The sequence below is a fragment of the Salmo salar genome, chromosome 19, assembly GCF_965601325.2.
Source record: "Salmo salar chromosome 19, fSalSal1, whole genome shotgun sequence".
NCBI lineage: Eukaryota > Metazoa > Chordata > Actinopteri > Salmoniformes > Salmonidae > Salmo > Salmo salar.
In genome coordinates, this window is record NC_138309.1 from 66,636,676 (window position 1) to 66,658,369 (window position 21,694).

The following is a 21,694-nucleotide window of genomic DNA, read 5'->3' on the forward strand; positions in this document are numbered from 1 at the left end:
AAAAACATCCTGTGGCGTTCTGCATTAGCATCGAACAGCCCCCATGATATGCAACTTTTCAGGGAAGTTAGAAACCAATATACACAGGCAGTTAGAAAAGCCAAGGCTAGCTTTTTCAAGCAGAAATGTACTTCCTGCAACACAAACTCAAAAAAGTTCTGGGACACTGTAAAGTCCATGGAGAATAAGAGCACCTCCTCCCAGCTGCCCACTGCTCTGAGGATAGGAAACTGTCACCACCGACAAATCCACTATAATTGAGAATTTCAATAAGCATTTTTCTACGGCTGGCCATGCTTTCCACCTGGCTACCCCTAGCCCGGTCAACGGCACTGCACCCCCCACAGCAACTCGCCCAAGCCTTCCCCATTTCTCCTTCTCCCAAATCCAGTCAGCTGATGTTCTGAAAGAGCTGCAATATCTGGACCCCTACAAATCAGCCGGGCTAGACAATCTGGACCCTTTCCTTCTAAAATTATCTGCCGAAATTGTTGCAACCCCTATTACTAGCCTGTTCAACCTCTCTTTCGTGTCATCTGAGATTCCCAAAGATTGGAAAGCAGCTGCGGTCATCCCCCTCTTCAAAGGGGGGGACACTCTTGACCCAAACTGCTACAGACCTATATCTATCCTACCCTGCCTTTCTAAAGTCTTCGAAAGCCAAGTCAACAAACAGATTACCAACCATTTCGAATCCCACCGCACCTTCCCCGCTATGCAATCTGGTTTCAGAGCTGGTCACGGGTGCACCTCAGCCATGCTCAAGGTCCTAAACGATATCTTAACCACCATCGATAAGAAACAATACCTTGAAGCCGTATTCATTGACCTGGCCAAGGCTTTCGACTCTGTCAATCACCACATCCTCATCGGCAGACTCAATAGCCTTGGTTTCTCAAATGATTGCCTTGCCTGGTTCACCAACTACTTCTCTGATAGAGTTCAGTGTGTCAAATCTGAGGGCCTGTTGTCCGGGCCTCTGGCAGTCTCTATGGGGGTGCCACAGGGTTCAATTCTTGGGCCGACTCTTTTCTCTGTATACATCTGTAGCTCAGTTGGTAGAGCATGGTGTTTGCAACGCATGGTGTTTGCAACGCCAGGGTTGTGGGTTCGATTCCCACGGGGGGCCATGTATGCATTCACTACTGTAAGTCGCTCTGGATAAGAGCGTCTGCTAAATGACTAAAATGTAAATGTACATCAATGATGTCGCTCTTGCTGCTGGTGAGTCTCTGATCCACCTCTACGCAGACGACACCATTCTGTATACTTCTGGCCCTTCTTTGGACACTGTGTTAACTACCCTCCAGACGGGCTTCAATGCCATACAACTCTCCTTCCATGGCCTCCAACTGCTCTTAAATACAAGTAAAACTAAATGCATGCTCTTCAACCGATCGCTGCTTGCACCTGCCCGCCCGTCCAGCATCACTACTCTGGACGGTTCTGACTTTGAATATGTGGACAACTACAAATACCTAGGTGTCTGGTTAGACTGTAAACTCTCCTTCCAGACACACATCAAACATCTCCAATCCAAAGTTAAATCTAGAATTGGCTTCCTATTTCACAACAAAGCATCTTTCACTCATGCTGCCAAACATACCCTCGTAAAACTGACCATCCTACCGATCCTCGACTTTGGTGACGTCATTTACAAAATAGCCTCCAATACCCTACTCAATAAATTGGATGCAGTCTGTCACAGTGCCATCCGTTTTGTCACCAAAGCCCCATATACTACCCACCACTGCGACCTGTACGCTCTCGTAGGCTGGCCCTCGCTTCATACTCGTCGCCAAACCCACTGGCTCCAGGTCATCTACAAGAACCTGCTAGGTAAAGTTCCCCCTTATCTCAGCTTGCTGGTCACCATAGCAGCACCCCCCTGTAACACGCTCTCCAGCAGGTATATCTCTCTGGTCACCCCCAAAGCCAATTCCTCCTTCGGCCGCCTCTCCTTCCAGTTCTCTGCTGCCAATGACTGGAACGAACTACAAAAATCTCTAAAACTGGAAACACTTATCTCCCTCACTAGCTTTAAGCACCAGCTGTCAGAGCAGCTCACAGATTACTGCACCTGTACATAGCCCATCTATAATTTAGCCCAAACAACTACCTCTTCCCCTACTGTATTTATTTATTTTGCTCCTTTGCACCCCATTATTTCTACTTTGCACTTTCTTCCACTGCAAATCTACCATTCCAGTGTTTTACTTGCTATATTGTATTTATTTCGCCACCATGGCCTTTTTTGCCTTTACCTCCCTTATCTCACCTCATTTGCTCAGTTTGTATATAGACTTATTTTTCTACTATATTATTGACTGTAGGTTTGTTTTACTCCATGTGTAACTCTGTGTTGTTGTATGTGTCAAACTGCTTTGCTTTATCTTGGCCAGGTCGCAATTGTAAATGAGAACTTGTTCTCAACTTGCCTACCTGGTTAAATAAAGGTGAAATAAATACAAATAAAAAATTATTCTAATCTGCTGCGAAAATTTTTCTATTTTCTAACGTGCTACAAAAAGTCAGTTCTGACTAAAGCAGGGATGGGTGACACTTTTTTTTTGTTGCACTGAAACATGCAAAAAAATCCTGCTAGGGGGAAATGCAGGTTTTAATTAAACAACAAAGACTATGATTTACATGATCAGTCTCTGTGTGTAAAATAAGTGGTTAATGTGAACCTAACTCTCATCTATAAAACTTAAAGAAAGCAATCCAATGTTATTTGTTGCCTAGACTTTACTGCAAATGAGAAAGAACAATACACTAACATTGCAGTTAGCTATGACAGCCTTTATAATAGAACGTTTGTGACCACACACACACCTAAATATTGCACTTGGGGGGGAAAAAAAACATCGTAGAAATAGAATGAAACAAACATGCATTCTATTTTTGCTCTATTATAGTGGCCACTATAGACATCGATCAAGTGCACAAGGCTACATGTGTGCAAAAATAACATTCACTGAGTAAAAAAAATAAAAAAATGTAAAAATCCCCCCTCATTCACAAGTGTTACTGTCAAGTTCAACACAAGAAAAGCAATATCTTTGGGCTACACTGAACATTATTACATTGTACACTTTTTGCCTGTGGACATCTGTGCTACAATGTGCCAGCAGAGCATGATACCCTTTGTTGGCATAATTGATCTCTTTCAGGCAGAGAGTACACCTGGCATACCCCTTTTTAGCCACTGTATTGTAAAAGTGAGAAAGAGGGAAAGTGTGTGGTGTTCCTTTCACCTCCATAGTGGCATCCAGCTTAAGCCAGGCCCAGCTCCACTTGTTTAACAAGTCATTGTCACCTAATTCTCTCATTCTGTAAATTAACCACATACTGTAGAGGGAAAACATTCGTTCACAGATAACTAGTTATAGTTAGCTAACGAACTAACTTCTAACATTTCACACAGATTGCCAGGGTCCAGTAATCAACAAACGAGTTATAACTTGAGGAACGGCAAGGAGTCGTATAACGTTACCAGTTAATACTATAGCGAATTGGTTAGGTTACTAACGTTAGCTCACCAAGGTAAAGTTGGTTTTATATTCACACATTCAAAAGCCATTTAAAATTGTTAAAAAAAAATCAATAACTATTTAATTAATTGTCACAGAAACATAAAAATTGATATGGTTTATTCTATAAGTGTTGTAAAAGTATGCTAGACCTTCTTTTAAAGGTTTCTTCTTTTAAAAATGTATTTTAAATCCAGTTAATGGAAATAACGTTACACACAATCTTTAAAATGCAATTTAAAGCTGTATAAATCAATAACTAATTCACCGTTTGTCATAGAATCAAACTAGGTATGGTTTATTCTATAAATGTCTAGCATGCTTTTACAACCTGTTTGAAGAAAAATTCCAGTTTATCATAATTCCACGCTGATTCAACTCAAACCAACTCCTTCCCCACCCACCCTGAAACCACAAATGGATTAGGCTCCGTCTTCACCACACTTTCCACCTCACTTAACTCGCCCTCATTCCCTTCCATTTCACCCCCAGAACTCGGTCTGGTGTAGGGCTCACCGTTTCCACTTGACACCAGTCTTCTGCGACACACCTCCTCCCTCTTCAACAGATTCTACCTCAGCCTCCCTCATTCTCTTCAACCTCTCTTTTCCCCTCCATTCCTTCTCCGAAATCCAATTAAACGACTCCTTGTGAAAATATTCCACTTTTCCGCAGTGAAATATCTTTCTCGCTCCATTTAGGGACACCATCTTTAACGTACCCCCGTCAATGCAAGTTGTCTTATCTCATGTCTCATATGTTTAAAAAAAGAAATAAAACATGAGCGGGTCAATGCAAAGTAACCAATCAGGTGGACGAAAGGGTGCGATTACCGACGGCAACCGATCAGTGACGAATACAAAAAAAAGTGAAATCACTATATATATATTTTTTGAAGCATTTATTTGATGTTGAGAAGAGATCACAACAACAAAGAAACACTGTCAGACCTAACTTTTTATTGATAAATTAAACACACCCCTATGCATCCCTCCATCCTCTCTTCAAATATACTTTTAATTTATGATTTTAGCTTTGATGTATGTACATATAGATAATAGTAATGGTGTCTTTTTGTAGGCACTAACCACCACATTTCGTTTGCCAAAGCCTATGCGAAAACGAATGGTTATTTTAGAGGGTTTTTGGATAAACGCTGAAAATAAGGTCTGTGGTAAACACAGGTTTAGGAGATCTTAACGTTTTGTTCTATGAGAATCTTCATCCGCTAACGTAATTTTTTTGTGAATGTTGAAGCATTTATATAATCAAAACAAGCACATACAGCACATAAAGGCTTCATAATTCATAAAGGTCATGCTAACTGACTGATATTATCTCACAGAACAAAACTTCTAAGATCTCCTCAGACTTTTTTCAACATTTATCCCAAAACCCCATACTTTCCCCATTAATTTTCCCCATAGCAATGGCTAAACAAACCAGAGGTTACTCATTTCCATTTTTAGGACTACAAGCTTGCTAGCTCTATTGTTCAAATCTCTCTTATACAATATTTAAATCAATAACATTCCACAATCCCCAGGGGCTTAAATTAAAATAAAAGCATTTTTTAGAATTTATCCCATCTCCATGGTACTTCATATCAATACGTAAAACAATACCTAAAAGTTATTCGAAAGGCAAGTTTGAGTGATTTGGCATCTTCAGTCATATGGTAGCTTTGTAATTCATGGATAAAACTCCTTAAAAAGGTGAAAGATATTGACACTGATATGGCCTCAGTCTACAGCTGTCTGCTTTTCAGCTCAACTGTTAAAAAATACCATAATATTGGGAAGACGTGCAAAACGTAATTCTTATATGGAATAAAGCCTTGTACAATTTTTTGCAAGATAATAGTTCTAAGTAAAAACCTTTTTAAAAGGCCTTACAAAGGTGGAAAGTCAATAGAGCAATGTGAAATTAACACACTATCATAGGCCAAAGTATTATTATGGCAGGAAGAGCTGTTTGCTGTTTAAATACACACATATATGGCTGCAGGAATATTTGACTGGAAAGAAATAGGGAAATATACAGAAGATATATTCAACTCTTTAAAAAATCATTTTCTTTTACTGACAATTTCTTATATTTGACATCTAAGGGTCATAACCTACTATTTGGGCTTCATGATGGTTTAAAAACACTCCAAAGGATATATATGTCAGTTCATACGGTAGTAGACAAAAACAAGAATCCTATTAAAATACTTTGTCATGTCAGATAAATAAAATAAAGGGCTTTTAGATAAAACTGGCAGGTCCAGATGTCTACAATGGCATCTGAGTTTCATTGTAGACATCCTGTCCAGGTTCCTCCTCAAATGTCACCTTAGCATCGTCGGCGTCCAACTGAAACACAACAGAACAAGGAAATACATAACAGTAAGGAAGAATCTCATTTGATGTCAACCTCAACAAACGTTGTGCTTATTGGTTGCTTTATGTATGAGACCAAACCAAACAAAGGCCTTCGATTGACTGATTTCAAATGAAGATTCAACCCACAATGATGACCAGCATGATATAGATGAGGGTGAGGTTGCTTGTAGGTATGCTGCATTGTACTGTATTGTTCTGTATTGTACAATTAATAATAATATGCCACTTAGTAGATAATTTTATTCAAAGCAACTTGCAGTACAGTGGGCACATTCCTTTTTTCGTATGTGTATCTGATCCCCTGCGGGAATTGAACCCACAACTTTACCATTACCAGCACCAAGCTTAGGACCACACACACACACAACACCCTGATGTCTACTTACACATTTCATCTCCAGGTCGGTGAAGAAGCGTCCGGTCATGGCCATGCGGAGGGGGATAGTGAGGATGAGAACGAAGGGCAGGGCCAGGGAGGCCGGGCTGGACTTGACGATCCACAGCACTGCCAGACACACCACCTGGATGGCTGTGTATATGTGCATCCTGCCCGTTGACACCTAGTGCAAGTATGAATAGGGAGAAAGGGAATTCTGATTCTTATTTATTTACTAATACCATCTCCTTTTTGAGGGAGTCCTAGCCAATACACAAGAATACAGAGGCATACAGCGTGATGTTGTAATCTGGTAATCTGACCTACAAAAACAAACACATAACCAAAATATGGCATCTTTCCCATGGCGTCTTGATCTAGTCTTTAACTGGTTGTAAGAGTCCAGCTGGTTGTAATCTGGTTATATTACGTCTTCTCAACCAAAAAACAGTTTATAACTACAAAATGTTGTCATAAAGACATCACATCATATGCCACATTTTGCCCAGATTCCTGACACAGTGGGCATATTGTGTCAGGGATCTGCTGTCTGTTAATATACCCTGGTGGCGTAGGGCTCGTTGGGGTGGTATTTCTTGGGGACGAGCAGGAGCAGAATGCGATCCCACAACTGGATCCCGTTGAGCGAAGTGATTCCCATGTAGAGGAAGATCCCGAACAGAGCCGTCATCGGAATCATCTTCAGGATGGGCTCCATGAGAATGGACAGACCTGGATACAAACAGGTATTAGCTTCGTTAATACAGGTGAAGGATGAAGATGCCCCTAGACACTGATGGGGTCAGTTTTGCATTTCCCCCACTAATGGTTAAGGATTGGGGTGGTGTATTTTATGCATTATGCAATGATATGGGCAGTGACCATGTAACGCGTTTACAACATACTGGTGTGCTGGTTATCAAGGCGCAAAGTATTGACACATTTTTTGAATTGAGAGATGAGCTTAAAGTTATCTTTACTGACAATAATTTTCACTTGTCTGACCGCTTGCATGATGACGAGTTACTCACACGACTGGCCTATCTGGGTGATGTTTTTCTTGCCTGAATGATCTGAACCTAGGATTACAGGAACTCTCCGCAACTAGATTCAACGTGCGGGACAAAATTGAGGCTATGATTAAAAGGTTGGAGCTCTTTTATGTCTGCATTAACAAGGACAACACACAGGTCTTTCCATCATTGTATGATTTTTTTTGTGTGCAAAATACAAATAGTCTCGGTAGCCATTTGATTAGGTGTTCATGAGTCTTATGGCTTGGGGGTAGAAGCTGTTTAGAAGTTTGGACCTAGACTTGGTGCTCCGATACCGCTTGCCGTGCGGTAGCAGAGAGAACAGTCTATGACTAGGGTGGCTGGAGTCTTAGGGTCTTCCTCTGACAACGCCTGGTATAGAGGTCCTGGATGGCAGGAAGCAAGGCCCCGGTGATGTACTGGGCTGTTCGTGCCTTGCGATCGGAGGCCGAGCAGTTTCCATACCAGGCAGTGATGCAACCAGTCAGGATGCTCTCGATGGTGCAGCTGTAGAACCTTTTGAGGATCTGAGGACCCATGTAAAATATCTTCAGTCTCCTGAGGGGGAATAGGTTTTGTCATGCCCTCTTAATGACTGTCTTGGTGTGCTTGGACCATGTTAGCTTGTTGGTGATGTGGACACCAAGGAACTTGAAGCTCTCAACCTGCTCCACTGCAGCCCGGTCACTGAGAATGGGGGCGTGCTCGGTCCACTTTTTCCTGTAGTCCACAATCATCTCCTTTGTCTTCATCACATTGAGGGAGAGGTTATTGTCCTGGCACCACACGGCCAGGTCTCTGACCTCCTCCCTATAGGCTCTCGTCGTTGATCAGGCCTACCACTGTTGTGTCATCGGCAAACTTAATGAGGGTGTTGGAGTCGTGCCTGGCCGTGCAGTCATGAGTGAACAGGGAGTACAGGAGGGGTCTGAGCACGCAACCCTGACGGGCCCGTGTTGAGGATCAGCATGGCGGATGTGTTGTTACCTAGCCTTACCACCTGGGGGAGGCCGGTCAGGAAGTCCAGGATCCAGTTGCAGAGGGAAGTGTTTAGTCCCAGGGTCTTTAGCTTTTTGATGAGCTTTGAGGGCACTATGGTGTTGAACGCTGAGCTGTAGTCAATGAATAGCATTCTCACATAGGTGTTCCATTTGTCCAGGTGTGAAAGGGCAGTGTGGAGTGCAATAGAGATTGCATCATCTGTGGATCTGTTGGGGTGGTATGCAAATTGGAGTGGGTCTAGGGTTTCTGGGATAATGGTGTTGAAATGAGCCATGACCAGCCTTTCAGAGCACTTCATGGCTATAGATGTGAGTGCTATGGGTCGGTAGTCATTTAGGCAGGTTACCTTAGTGTTCTTGGGCACAGGGACTATGGTGGTCTGCTTAAAACATGTTGGTAGGGCTGCGCTCAGAGTTTCTTCTCTTGGCAAATCGCGCTGTTAAGACACTGATGCCCTTTGCAACCACGTACCTATGTGAGAGTGGATTCTCGGCCCTCACTAGCATTAAAACTAAATACAGGCACAAACGGTGTGTGGAAAAGGATTTAAAACTGAGACTCTCCAATACAACCCAACATTGCAGAGTTATGTGCATCCTTTCAAACACACCCTTCTCATTAACCTGTGTTAAGTTATTCACCATTTTTGATGAACAAATACGTTTTTATATGCAAGATTGCTAAATAAAAGCACAATTATTGATTATTATTATACACTGCTCAAAAAAATAAAGGGAACACTTAAACAACACAATGTAACTCCAAGTCAATCACACTTCTGTGAAATCAAACTGTCCACTTAGGAAGCAACACTGATTGACAATACATTTCACATGCTGTTGTGCAAATGGAATAGACAACAGGTGGAAATTATAGGCAATTAGCAAGACACCCCCAATAAAGGAGTGGTTCTGCAGGTGGGGACCACAGACCACTTCTCAGTTCCTATGCTTCCTGGCTGATGTTTTGGTCACTTTTGAATGCTGGCGGTGCTTTCACTCTAGTGGTAGCATGAGACGGAGTCTACAACCCACACAAGTAGCTCAGGTAGTGCAGCTCATCCAGGATGGCACATCAATGCGAGCTGTGGCAAGAAGGTTTGCTGTGTCTGTCACCGTAGTGTCCAGAGCATGGAGGCGCTACCAGGACACAGGCCAGTACATCAGGAGACGTGGAGGAGGTCGTAGGAGGGCAACAACCCAGCAGCAGGACCGCTACCTCCGCCTTTGTGCAAGGAGGAGCAGGAGGAGCACTGCCAGAGCACTGCAAAATGACCTCCAGCAGGCCACAAATGTGCATGTGTCTGCTCAAACGGTCAGAAACAGACTCCATGAGGGTGGTATGAGGGCCCGACGTCCACAGGTGGGGGTTGTGGTTACAGCCCAACACCGTGCAGGACGTTTGGCATTTGCCAGAGAACACCAAGATTGGCAAATTCGCCACTGGCGCCCTGTGCTCTTCACAGATGAAAGCAGGTTCACACTGAGCACATGTGACAGACGTGACAGAGTCTGGAGACGCCGTGGAGAACGTTCTGCTGCCTGCAACATCCTCCAGCATGACCGGTTTGGCGGTGGGTCAGTCATGGTGTGGGGTGGCATTTCTTTGGGGGGCCGCACAGCCCTCCATGTGCTCGCCAGAGGTAGCCTGACTGCCATTAGGTACCGAGATGAGATCCTCAGACCCCTTGTGAGACCATATGCTGGTGCGGTTGGCCCTGGGTTTCTCCTAATGCAAGACAATGCTAGACCTCATGTGGCTGGAGTGTGTCAGCAGTTCCTGCAAGAGGAAGGCATTGATGCTATGGACTGGCCCGCCCGTTCCCCAGACCTGAATCCAATTGAGCACATCTGGGACATCATGTCTCGCTCCATCCACCAACGCCACGTTGCACCACAGACTGTCCAGGAGTTGGTGGATGCTTTAGTCCAGGTCTGGGAGGAGATCCCTCAGGAGACCACCTGCCACCTCATCAGGAGCATGCCCAGGCGTTGTAGGGAGGTCATACAGGCACGTGGAGGCCACACACACTTTCATTTTGAGTGTGACTCCAAATCGAGACCTCCATGGGTTGATAAATTGGATTTCCATTGATTATTTTTGTGTGATTTTGTTGTCAGCACATTCAACTATGTAAAGAAAAAAGTATTTAATAAGATTATTTCTTTCATTCAGATCTAGGATGTGTTGTTTAAGTGTTCCCTTTATTTTTTTGAGCAGTATATTATTATTTGTGCCCTGGTCCGATAAGAGCTCTTTGTCACTTCCCACCAGCCGAGTTGTGACAAAAACTCACACTCATTCCTATGCTTAATAAATGTATTGTATAGAGTGTGTGGCAGGCTTACAATTTTGGCAAAAAACAACATTTGAGAGTAAGCTGACCCTGGTGCTAGAGGGGGTACGCAGCTGGAGGTTGAATATTTGAAGGGGTACGGGACTATACAAGTTTGGGAACCACTGCTCTACACTATACTTGCTTGTTTTGTCACATAAACTGAAATTAGGCAAACTATTAGAATTTTAGTAACCAGGAAATGGCGGAGCGATTCCTGCATAGTGTATCTTTAAAGTTTCATTGTTAGGACAGTCACCATTTCGTTACAATATGATTTGGCACATTTTCTTTTATATTTTCCATACATTTTAATCAAAAAATATATTCCTTAGAAATACATTTAAATGCATTTTTTTGTATTTACCAAAAATATTGATAAATACATTGAAAGATATATTCTAAAATACATTATTTAATGTATTTCAGAATGTATTTTGAACTACATTAAATTTGTTGTCAGAATCATTTCACGTACAGTGCCTTGACTTTTTCCACATTTTGTTACGTTATAGCCTTATTCAGATTTTTTTTTTTAAATCCTTAGCAATCTACACACAATACCCCATAATGACAAAGCAAAAACAGGTTATAGAAAGTTTTGCAAATGTATTAAACATTAATAACAGAAATACCTTATTTATATAAATACTCCCCTTTGCTATGAGACTCAAAATTTAGCTCAGGTTCATCCTGTTTCCATTGATCATCCTTGAGATGTTTCTACAACTTGATTGGAGTCCACCTGGTGTAAATTCAACTGATTGGACATGGTTTGGAAAGGCACACACCTGTCTATATAAGGTTCCACAGTTGACAGTGCATGTCAGAGCAAAAAAGAAGCAATGCGAATGGGGGGAAAAGGGCCTTGGTCAGGGAGGTGACCAAGAACCTGATGGTCACTCTGACAGAGCTCCAGTGTTCCTCTATGGAGATGGGAGAACCTTCCAGAAGAACAACCATCTCTGCAGCACTCCACCAATCAGGTCTATGGTAGAGTGACCAGACGGAAGCCACTCCTCAGTAAAAGGAACATGACAGCCCGCTTGGAGTTTGCTAAAAGGCACCTAAAGACTCTCAGACCATGAGAAACAAGATCGGCGCAAAGTACAGAGAGATCCTTGATTAAAACCTGCTCCAGAGTGCTCAGGACCTCAGACTGGGGCGAAGGTTCACCTTATAACAGGACAACGACCCTAAGCACACAGCCAAGACAGAGCAGAAGTCTCTGAATGTCCTTGAGTGGTCCAGCCAGAGCCCGGACTTGAACCCGATCGAACATCTCTGGAGAGACCTGAAAATAGCTGTGCAGCTGTACTCCCCATCCAACCTGACAGAGCTTGAAATGATCTGCAGAGAAGAATGGGAGAAACTCCCCAAATATAGGTGTGCCAAGCTTGTAGTGTCATACCCAAGAAATCTCGAGGCTATAATCGCTGCGAAAGGTGCTTCAACAAAGTACTGAGTAAAGGGTCTGAATACTTCTGTAAATGTCATATTTCAGTTTTTTCTTTTTATAAATTAGCAAAAATGTCAAAAAACGGTTTTTCTTTTGTCATTATTGGGTATTGTGTGTAGATTGATGAGGGGAATAAAAACAATTTAATCCATTTTAGAATACGGCTGTAACGTCACAAAATGCGAAAAAGTAAAGGGTCTGAGTACTTTCCAAAGGCACTGTATATTCTAATATACATTTTACATACATTTATGTATACATTTTCAAATAAGCTCTGCAGTATTTGTAGGAATGTTTTTAAAATGTATTAAATAAGGCTTCTCTAGTGGCGCAGCGGTCTAAGGCACTACATCGCAATGTTGCGGCGTTACTACAGCCTGGGGTTTGATCCCAGGCTGTGTCACAACCGGCCGTGACGAGGAGTCCCATAGGGAAGCGCACAATTGGCCCAGCGTCATACGGGTTAGGGGAGCGTTTGGCCAGGGGAGCTTTACTTGGCTCATCGCTCTCTAGCGACTCCTTGTGGTGGGCTGGGCGCCTGCAAGCAGACCCTGGCCGTCAGTTGAACAGTGTTTCCTCCGACACATTGGTGCAGCTTGCTTCCATGCTAAGCGAGCATGTGTTAAGAAGCGCGGCTTGGCGGCTCATGTTTCGGGGACGCATGACTCAACCTTCTCCTCTCCCGAGCCAGTTAGGGAGTTGCAGCGATGAGACAAGATCATAATTGGACCACAATTGGATATCACGAAATTGGGGAGAAAAAGGTGTTTACATAAAAAAAAAAAAATTAAATCATTATTTGGCCAATTTTAAATATTTCACATGTATCCGAAAACATTTATCACAAAAATATATTTTAAATGTATTTTCTTCCCATATGGTACGAATAAGAATTGACCGATCAAGCAGTGGTGTAAAGTACTTAAGTCAAAATACTTTAAAGCACTACTTAAGTATTTTTTGGGGGATCTCTGTACTTTACCTGGCTATTTATATTATTGACAACTGACTTTTTTCCCCACGACATTCCTAAAGAAAATAATGTACTTTTTACTCCATACATTTTCCCTGACACCCAAAAGTGCTCGTTACATTTTGAATGCTTAGCAGGACAGGAAAATGGTCCAATTCATGCACTTATCAAGGGAACATCCCTGGTCATCTGTACTGCCTCTGATCTGACGGAGTCACTAAACACACATGCTTCGTTTGTAAGTGATGTCTGATTGTTGGAGTGTCTGATTGTTGGAGTGTGTTGGAGTGGGCTATAAGTTAAAAAAAAGAAAATGGTGCCGTCCGGTTTGCTTAATATAAGGAATTAGAAATGTTTTATACTTTTACTTTCGATAGTATATTATATAAGTATAAGTATATTTTTGCAATTACATTAACTTTTGATACTTAAGTGTATTTAAAACCATATACTTTTAGACTTTTACTCAAGTAGTATTTTACTGGGTGACTTACACTTACTTTAGTCATTTTCTATTAAGGTACAGTTGAAGTCGGAAGTTTACATACACTTAGGTTGGAGCCATTAAAACTTGTTTTTCAACCACTCCACAAATGTCTTGTTAACAAACTATAGTTCTGGCAAGTCACTGAGGATATCTACTGTGTGCACGACACAAGTAATTTTTCCAACAATTGTTTACAGACAGATTATAACACTTATAATTCAATGAATCACAATTCCAGTGGGTCAGAAGTTTACATACACTAAGTTGACTGTGCCTTTAAACAGCTTGGAAAATTCCAGAAATCCTATATCGACATAACCTGAAAGGCCGCTAAGCAAGGAAAAAGCCACTGCTCAAAAATCGCCATAAAAAAGCCAGACTACAGTTTGCAACTGCACATGGGGACAAAGATCTTACTTTTTGAAGAAATGTCCTCTGGTCTGATGAAACAAAAATAGAACTGTTATTCTGACATTTGACATTCTTAAAATGAAGTGGTGATCCTAACTGACCTAAGACAGGGAATTTTTACTAGGATTAAAAGTCAGGAATTGTGAAAAACAGAGTTTAAATGTATTTGGCTAAGGTGTACGTAAACTTCCGACTTCAACTGTATCTTTACTTTTACTCAAGTATGACAATTGGGTACTTTTTCCACCTCTGTGATCTAGTAGTGAGGTCACTCACCGACGAGCAGAGCCACCAGAATCCCACTGACCCTCTGCTCCAGAACCTTCTCGATCTCCGGCTTGGGCCCCTTGCTCATGACGGTAAGGGCGTTGGCATGGGTAACCGAACGCACGGTGGCTGCACTCAGCCACGGCACGCCAAAAATTGCACCAAACCCACCCATGCCCACCAGGATGAGAAGGTCCAGATGGAAGCCGGATCCCTTGACCATCTTCCTCTCCGGCTTACTCACAATCAGACTGACAAGGAAGAAAATAAAGGTTAGGTTATGGGTAAAGGTTAGGGGTAAGGATTGTGTATCTATGGCCTTGTCCAGAAATAATCCTTAGAAACAAATGTGTAGGAGATGGGGAATAGGGGTTTTGGACAGGGCCATCATAATGTAACCCGGTTCAGAAAAAAACCCTAGCCCTTACAACCTGTGTAGCCTTTCTGAGGGCATGGTGGAGATACAAGCATATTGCTCTCTGAGTATGTTTTCCACAATAAATTATTATTCCATATCTCAGTTACTTTTGTAACTGAAATTTCTATCCAATGACTTATTTCACAATCACACAATTTCCCTTGTAAATGGCCTGATTTACAAGTGAAATATCCAGATTTATTGTAAATGGCCTGATTACTGATTGACAGCTGTCACTCACGTGGTGATCTGGGACTCGAGGAAGATGAGGATGAAGACGAGACAAGCGGGCACACAGCAAGCGAACATCACCCACACGGGGAAAGTCTTGTGTTCGCCAAACGGGTTGATGAGCCAACCTCTGGCAGCAGGGTTTGACACCGTCAGACCCTTGGGTACTACCAGTTTCTAACCAGGGAAAGACACCAGTTAGGGTGGCAAACTTTTAATTAATTTAATCTATTCCTACATCAGGTAAGTTAGGCTTATGTAACGGTCGTTGTACGTAATGGACCAAGGCGCAGCGGGTTGAGTGCTCATCTTTACTTTATTAGACCACGTATCAAACAAAACAAGAAAACGAACGAACAGTGTTGCAGGCTAACACACAGCAGTACAACTTCCCACAAAGGGACAGGTGAAAACAGGCTACCTAAGTATGACTCTCAATCAGCAACAATGATGTACAGCTGTTCCTGATTGAGAGCCATACCAGGCCAACACAAAGAAATACACAACATAGATAGAACCCAGAATATGACACATAGAACATAACCCAAAACCCCCGGAATACTCTAAACAAACACCCCTCTACATAAACACACCCCCCGAACCACATAAAACAAATACCCCCCTGCCACGTCCTGACCAAACTACAATAACAAATTACCCCTTTACTGGTCAGAACGTGACAGCTTATTATGCTCAACTCACACTACAAGTTTATTCTATAACAAAGTGAATTGATTCTTTAGTTGAAAGTAGAGTTGAAAATGCTTTATAAAAAATGCTTTATAATTTTGTGTAGTCTGAAAATTTCCAGAAAACCTGCAGTCATAGAAATAACAACTTATCCTGAGTGCCAGTCTGTTTGTGCCACCATACCAACATGTTTGGTCCGACAATGACAGAGCAATGGAGTTGGAAAGAGCACAAACATATCTGAGACCACGCTAGCAAGGACTAACCTGGGTGTACGCATCCTCTATGTTGATGTCCACAACACACATTAAGAAAATAGCAATGGGCACCCCAAAGTCCCCAATCAAGCGCCGGATCTGAAAGGCAGACAAACACATAACAACAAAGTGTATCTGACTGGTTCCAAGGCTAGTGCCGAGTCCCCTGTCTTATAATTTAAAGTGCTTATAGCACTTGAATAATTTAATTGAGTTGAACTTTATTGATCCCCAATCCGGGATTGGATGGGTATGTAAAAAACATTGTTAAACTAAAGATACAAGCCCTATTGAAAGGAAATCATGCTACAATTGAAATGAGTCTGTTGACGTTATCCTCAATGTGTGCATTGTTGTATTCACAAAGCTGAGGCCACTTTAAATGTACATTAAATTGTCGAATAAAAAATGTATTAATTAATATCATTACCTTTCCAGGTAGGAAGGTCCCGTTCTTGAACTGGCGCAGGAAGAAGGCGATGAAGAAGCATCCAAACATGAGGCACATGGAGAGCAGGGCCGTGTTGGGGTAGGCCCGGTCCAGGATGTTGACTGTGGTGGTGGTGTTGCCTGTGCTGTTGTCATACAGGTGGTTGTGGATCACCACTGGGTGCCATGGGTCCTCCACCGTGTTGTTGAGGTGGTCGTAGTTCAGGATCAGTGGGTGGGCCTTGAAAATCTACAGACAGCGATTGGATGAATGTTGATTGTGCTTTTTGAAAAAGCTGTATTTCCATTCCTGTTTTTTAGCAAAAACAATGATTTATTTCTCCGGTCCTTTGAGTCAGACACCAGTAATTGATATTGAAATAAAGTTAAGCGAAAGCAATAGGATTGGAGGAGTAATGTAACAGTAATGACAGTGTAATAATGTAATGTAACAGTATTGACAGTGGAAAAATGTAATGTAATGACAGTGGATTAACGTAATGGAAAAATAATGACAGTAGACTGAATTAATGTAACATTAATGACAGTTGAGTAGTGTCATGTAACAGGATGGACAGAGGTGGGATGGTGATGTATACCCTGCCCAGCTTGGCGAAGGTCTCGTAGATGAAGATGAGGGAGATAAGGATGGAGAAGATCTCCTGGGTGAAGCGGGAGATGAAGCGGACCAAGAAACTGCCCTCGAACGCCACGATGAGCACCACGATGAACACCAGCCACACTCCCACCCACACACGCCCCACAATGTACTCAATGTCCTGAGACTTACAGAACTGAATGGAATGGAATGGAATGACTCCAGGTTATTGCCAGTGGTCAGTGATATTTAGTGGTATTCTACATATACTGTAGTCAAAGCGATATGTGAAAATTTGAACTTTTTCATAAAAACATGAAACTTGGTACACTTGTACAGTTTGGAGCCCTGAACATTTTCAGATATGGATCCATCGCAAAAACAACTCATGATGGCCGTGGTGGACATTTTCCATTCCTACATAACCAAATAATGTATTTTACCTCATATCTCCAAAACCTAACATAATAACATAGGAGTAGACATAAAATGTTCTACGTTTACAATGATGCCATGCACAACTTCAAAAATCACTCCAGGCGGCCATGGTGGCCATTTTGATATTCCGCCACAACCACCTGGCTCCATATTTGAAAATAATCAGGGCCCCAAACTGCACAAGTGTACCAAGTTCCATACTTTTATTAAAAAGTGAATATATCACCTAAAATTTGGCACATATTGCCTGGACTAATAGGATATGCTGTGTACACATCTTTAGCATTCTCAAATGTCCATTTACTATTCATCATACACTTAATGAAATATGATGAAACACATATGACACCACAAACATAACAGAAAGAAAAAAACACTAACAAAACACTTGAATAAGATGCATCGTTGCATGCACGATGGAATATCAGTTTTATGTCGATCAGACATAGAGAGCCATAGCTCATTAGTCATTTTGCAGGAGTTGCGTTACAAGAGGAGTCACTCACGGCAAAGAAGGCCTCCTCAAACACCAGAAGTGGGCCTGAGAAGCCGATGACCAGGACGGGCTGGGCTGCGATGCAGCAGAAAATGACTCCCTGGACACAGGTGGAGACCAGGAGCTCAGACACACCCATCATGTTGTCCACCTTATCAGCTGAAGTAGGGAAGTGGGAAAGGAGAGGTTATGGCGTTACAGACATGGGTTTGAATAGTATTTGTTTTCTTTCAAATATTTTAGTTGCATTTGATTGAGCTTGCCTAACCCAATGGAGTAGTCCCCAAAGTACAAATCACACCCATCTGGCACACTTGACAGGCTCACTCTGACACATAGATAACACGAACACACATGTATATACACACACACACACACACACACACACACACACACACACACACACACACACACACACACACACACACACACACACACACACACACGCGAACACGTAAGCAAGCACGTACAACACACACACACAGACAGTATTTACCTAGCAATCCTCCGAAGGTGACGGCAGGGGACAGGGCAGCGAAGTAGATGAAGATGACAGCGGCGAGAACTTGAGCGTTGAGGGCATCGGTGAAGTCACTCACATAGTGCTGGTAGCGTCTCTTCGCATCTCGTATCATCCCGCCGAACGGCCGACCCGTACGAACCAGAGGATCCTCAGGAGCAGGCCCAGATGGTTTGGAAGCTAGGAAAAGATTAGGTATAGCTAAGCTGGGAAGGTTGGGAGTACCAGTCAAAAGTTTGGACACACCTACTCATTCAAGGGTTTCTCTACATTTGTACTATTTTCTACACTGTAGAATAATAGTGAAGATATCAAAACTATGAAATAACAAATATGGAATCAAATATATTTTAGATTTTTCAAAGTAGCCACCCTTTGCCTTGATGTCAGCATTGCAGACTCTTGGCATTCTCTCAACCAGCTTCACGAGGAATGCTTTTCCAACAGTATTGAAGGAGTTCCCACATATGCTGAGCACTTGTTGGCTGCTTTTCCTTCACTTTGCGGTCCAACTCATCCCAAACCATCTCAATTGGTTGAGGTCGGGTGATTGTGGAGGCCAGGTCATCTGATGCAGCACTCCATCACTCTCCTTGGTCAAATAAACCTTGCACAGCCTGGAGGTGTGCTTTGGGTCATTGTCCTGTTGAAAAACAAATGATAGTCCCACTAAGTGCAAACCAGATGGGATGACGTATTGCTGCACAACGCTATGGTAACCATGCTGGTTAAGTGTGCCTTGAATACTACATACAGTCACAGACAGTGACACCTGCAAAGCACCCCCACACCTGCTCTTTCATGCTTCACAGTGGGAACCACACATGCGGAGATCATCTGTTCACCTACTCTGCATCTCACAAAAACACGGCAGTTGGAACCAAAAATCTTATATTTGGACTCATCAGACCAAAGGACACATTTCCACAGCTCTAATGTCCATTGCTCGTGTTTCTTGGCCCAAGCAAGTCTCTTCGTCTTATTGGTGTCCTTTAGTAGTGGTTTCTTTTCAGCAATTCGACCATGAAGGCCTGATTTATGAAGTCTCTCATGAAAAGTTGATGTTGAGATGTGTCTGTTACTTGAACTCTGTGAAGCATTTATTTTGGTTGCAATCTGAGGTGCAGTGAACTCTAATGAAATTGTCCTCTGCAGCAGAGGTAACTCTGGGTGTTCCCTTCCTGTGGTGGTCGTGAGAGCCAGTTTCATCATAGCGCTTGATGGATTTTACGACTGCACATAAGGAAACTTTCAAAGTTCTTGAAATTTTCCGCATTGACTGACCTTTGTGTCTTAAAGAAATGATAGACTGTCGTTTCTCTGCATATTTGAGCTGTTCTTCCCATAATATGGACTTGGACTTTTATCAAATAGGGCAATCTTCTGTATACCACCCCAACCTTGTCACAACACAACTGATTGGCTCAAATGCATTAAGGAAAGAAATTCCACAAATTAACTTTTAAGAAGGCACACCTGTTAATTGAAATGCGTTCCAGGTGACTACCTCATGAAGCTGGTTGTTAGAATGCCAAGAGTGTGGAATGCTGTCATCAAGGCAAAGGGTGGCTACTTTGAAATATAAAATATATTTTGATTTGTTCAACAAGTTTTGGTTACTACATGATTCCACATAAGTGTTATTTCATAGTTTTGATGTCTTCACTATTATTCTACAATGTAGAAAATAGTAAAAATAAAGTGAGTTGGTGAGTTGGTGTGTCCAAACTTTTGACTAGTACTGTACTTCTAATAAAAAATATTTAAATTAGGGAGGAACGCTGATATGATTTTTTTTTCTGGAAAAGGTTACAGTTGAAGTTGGAAGTTTACATACACCTTAGCCAAATACATTTAAACTCAGTTTTTCACAATTCCTGACATTTAATCCTTTCCCTGTCTTAGGTCAGTTAGGATCACCACTTTATTTTAAGAATGTGAAATGTCAGAATAATTGTTAAGAGAATTATTTATTTCAGCTTTTATTTCTTTCATCACATTCCCAGTGGGTCAGAAGTTTACATACCAAATAGTAATTGAGTGTAGCATTGCCTTTAAATTGTTTAACTTCGGTCAAATGTTTCAGGTAGCCTTCCAAAAGCTTCCCACAATAAGTTGGGTGAATTTTGTCCCATTCCTCCTGACAGAGCTGGTGTAACTGAGTCAGGTTTGTAGGCCTCCTTGCTCAAACACACTTTTTCAATTCTGTCCACACATTTTCTATAGGATTGAGGTCAGTGCTTTGTGATGGCCACTCCAATACCTTGACTTTGTTGTCCTTAAGCCATTTTGCCACAACTTTGGAAGTATGCTTGGGGTCATTGTCCATTTGGAAGATCCATTTGCGACCTAGCTTTAACTTCCTGACTGATGTCTTGAGATGTTGCTCAATATATCCACATCCTTTTCCTCCCTCATGTTGCCATTTATTTTGTGAAGTGCGCCAATCCCTCCTGCAGCAAAGCACCCCCACAACATGATGCTGCCACCCCCGTGCTTCACGGTTGGGATGGTGTTCTTCGGCTTGCAAGCCTCCCCCTTCTTCCTCCAAACATAACGATTGTCCTTATGGCCAAACAGTTCTATTTTTGTTTCATCAGACCAGAAGACATTTCTCCAAAAAGTACGATCTTTGTCCCCATGTGCAGTTACAAACCGTAGTCTGGCTTTTTTAATGTGGTTTTTGAGCAATGGCTTCTTCCTTGCTGAGCGGCCTTACAGGTTATGTGGATATAGAACTTGTTTTACTGTGGATATAGATACTTTTGTACCTGTTTTCTCCAGCATCTTCACAAGGTCCTTTGCTGTTATTCTGGGATTGATTAGCATTTTTCACACCAAAGTACGTTCTTCTCTAGGAGACAGAACATGTCTCCTTCCTGAGCGGTATAATGGCTGCATGGTCTCATGGAGTTTATACTTGCGTACTATTATTTGTACAGATGAACATGGTACCTTCAGGCATTTGAAAATTGCTCCCAAGGGTGAACCAGACTTGTGGAGATCTACAATTGTTTTCTGAGGTCTTGGCTGATTTCTTTTGATTTTCCCATGATGTCAAGCAAAGAGGCACTGAGTTTGAAGGTAGGCCTTGAAATACATCCACAGGAACACCTCCAATTGACATCATTTGAGTCAGAAGCTTCTAAAGCCATGACATCATTTTCTGGAATTTTCCAAGCTGTTTAAAGACACAATCAACTTAGTATATGTAAACTTCTGACCCACTGGAATTGTGATACAGTGAATTATAAGTGAAATAATCTGTCTGTAAACAATTGTTGTAAAAATTACTTGTATCATGCACAAAGTAGATGTCCTAACCGACTTGCCAAAACTATAGTTTGTTTAAC

General features: G+C 42.1%; 1 protein-coding gene across 1 annotated transcript in view; it reads right to left on the minus strand.

The window, feature by feature from the left end:
- Nucleotides 1-4,419: 4,419 nt before the first annotated feature.
- The window catches only part of slc4a1b (solute carrier family 4 member 1b (Diego blood group)), a 38,928-nt gene continuing 21,653 nt past the window's right edge, over nucleotides 4,420-21,694 (minus strand). The window contains exons 9-18 of the mRNA XM_014158638.3: nucleotides 18,318-18,521; nucleotides 17,832-17,980; nucleotides 16,889-17,083; nucleotides 16,291-16,539; nucleotides 15,870-15,959; nucleotides 14,924-15,090; nucleotides 14,274-14,515; nucleotides 6,859-7,028; nucleotides 6,307-6,480; nucleotides 4,420-5,890 (exon numbers count right to left, since the gene is read on the minus strand). Coding sequence (XP_014014113.1) covers nucleotides 5,810-5,890; nucleotides 6,307-6,480; nucleotides 6,859-7,028; nucleotides 14,274-14,515; nucleotides 14,924-15,090; nucleotides 15,870-15,959; nucleotides 16,291-16,539; nucleotides 16,889-17,083; nucleotides 17,832-17,980; nucleotides 18,318-18,521 — 1,721 coding nt within the window. The 3' untranslated portion in view covers nucleotides 4,420-5,809. The remainder of the gene's footprint in view (nucleotides 5,891-6,306; nucleotides 6,481-6,858; nucleotides 7,029-14,273; nucleotides 14,516-14,923; nucleotides 15,091-15,869; nucleotides 15,960-16,290; nucleotides 16,540-16,888; nucleotides 17,084-17,831; nucleotides 17,981-18,317; nucleotides 18,522-21,694) is intronic.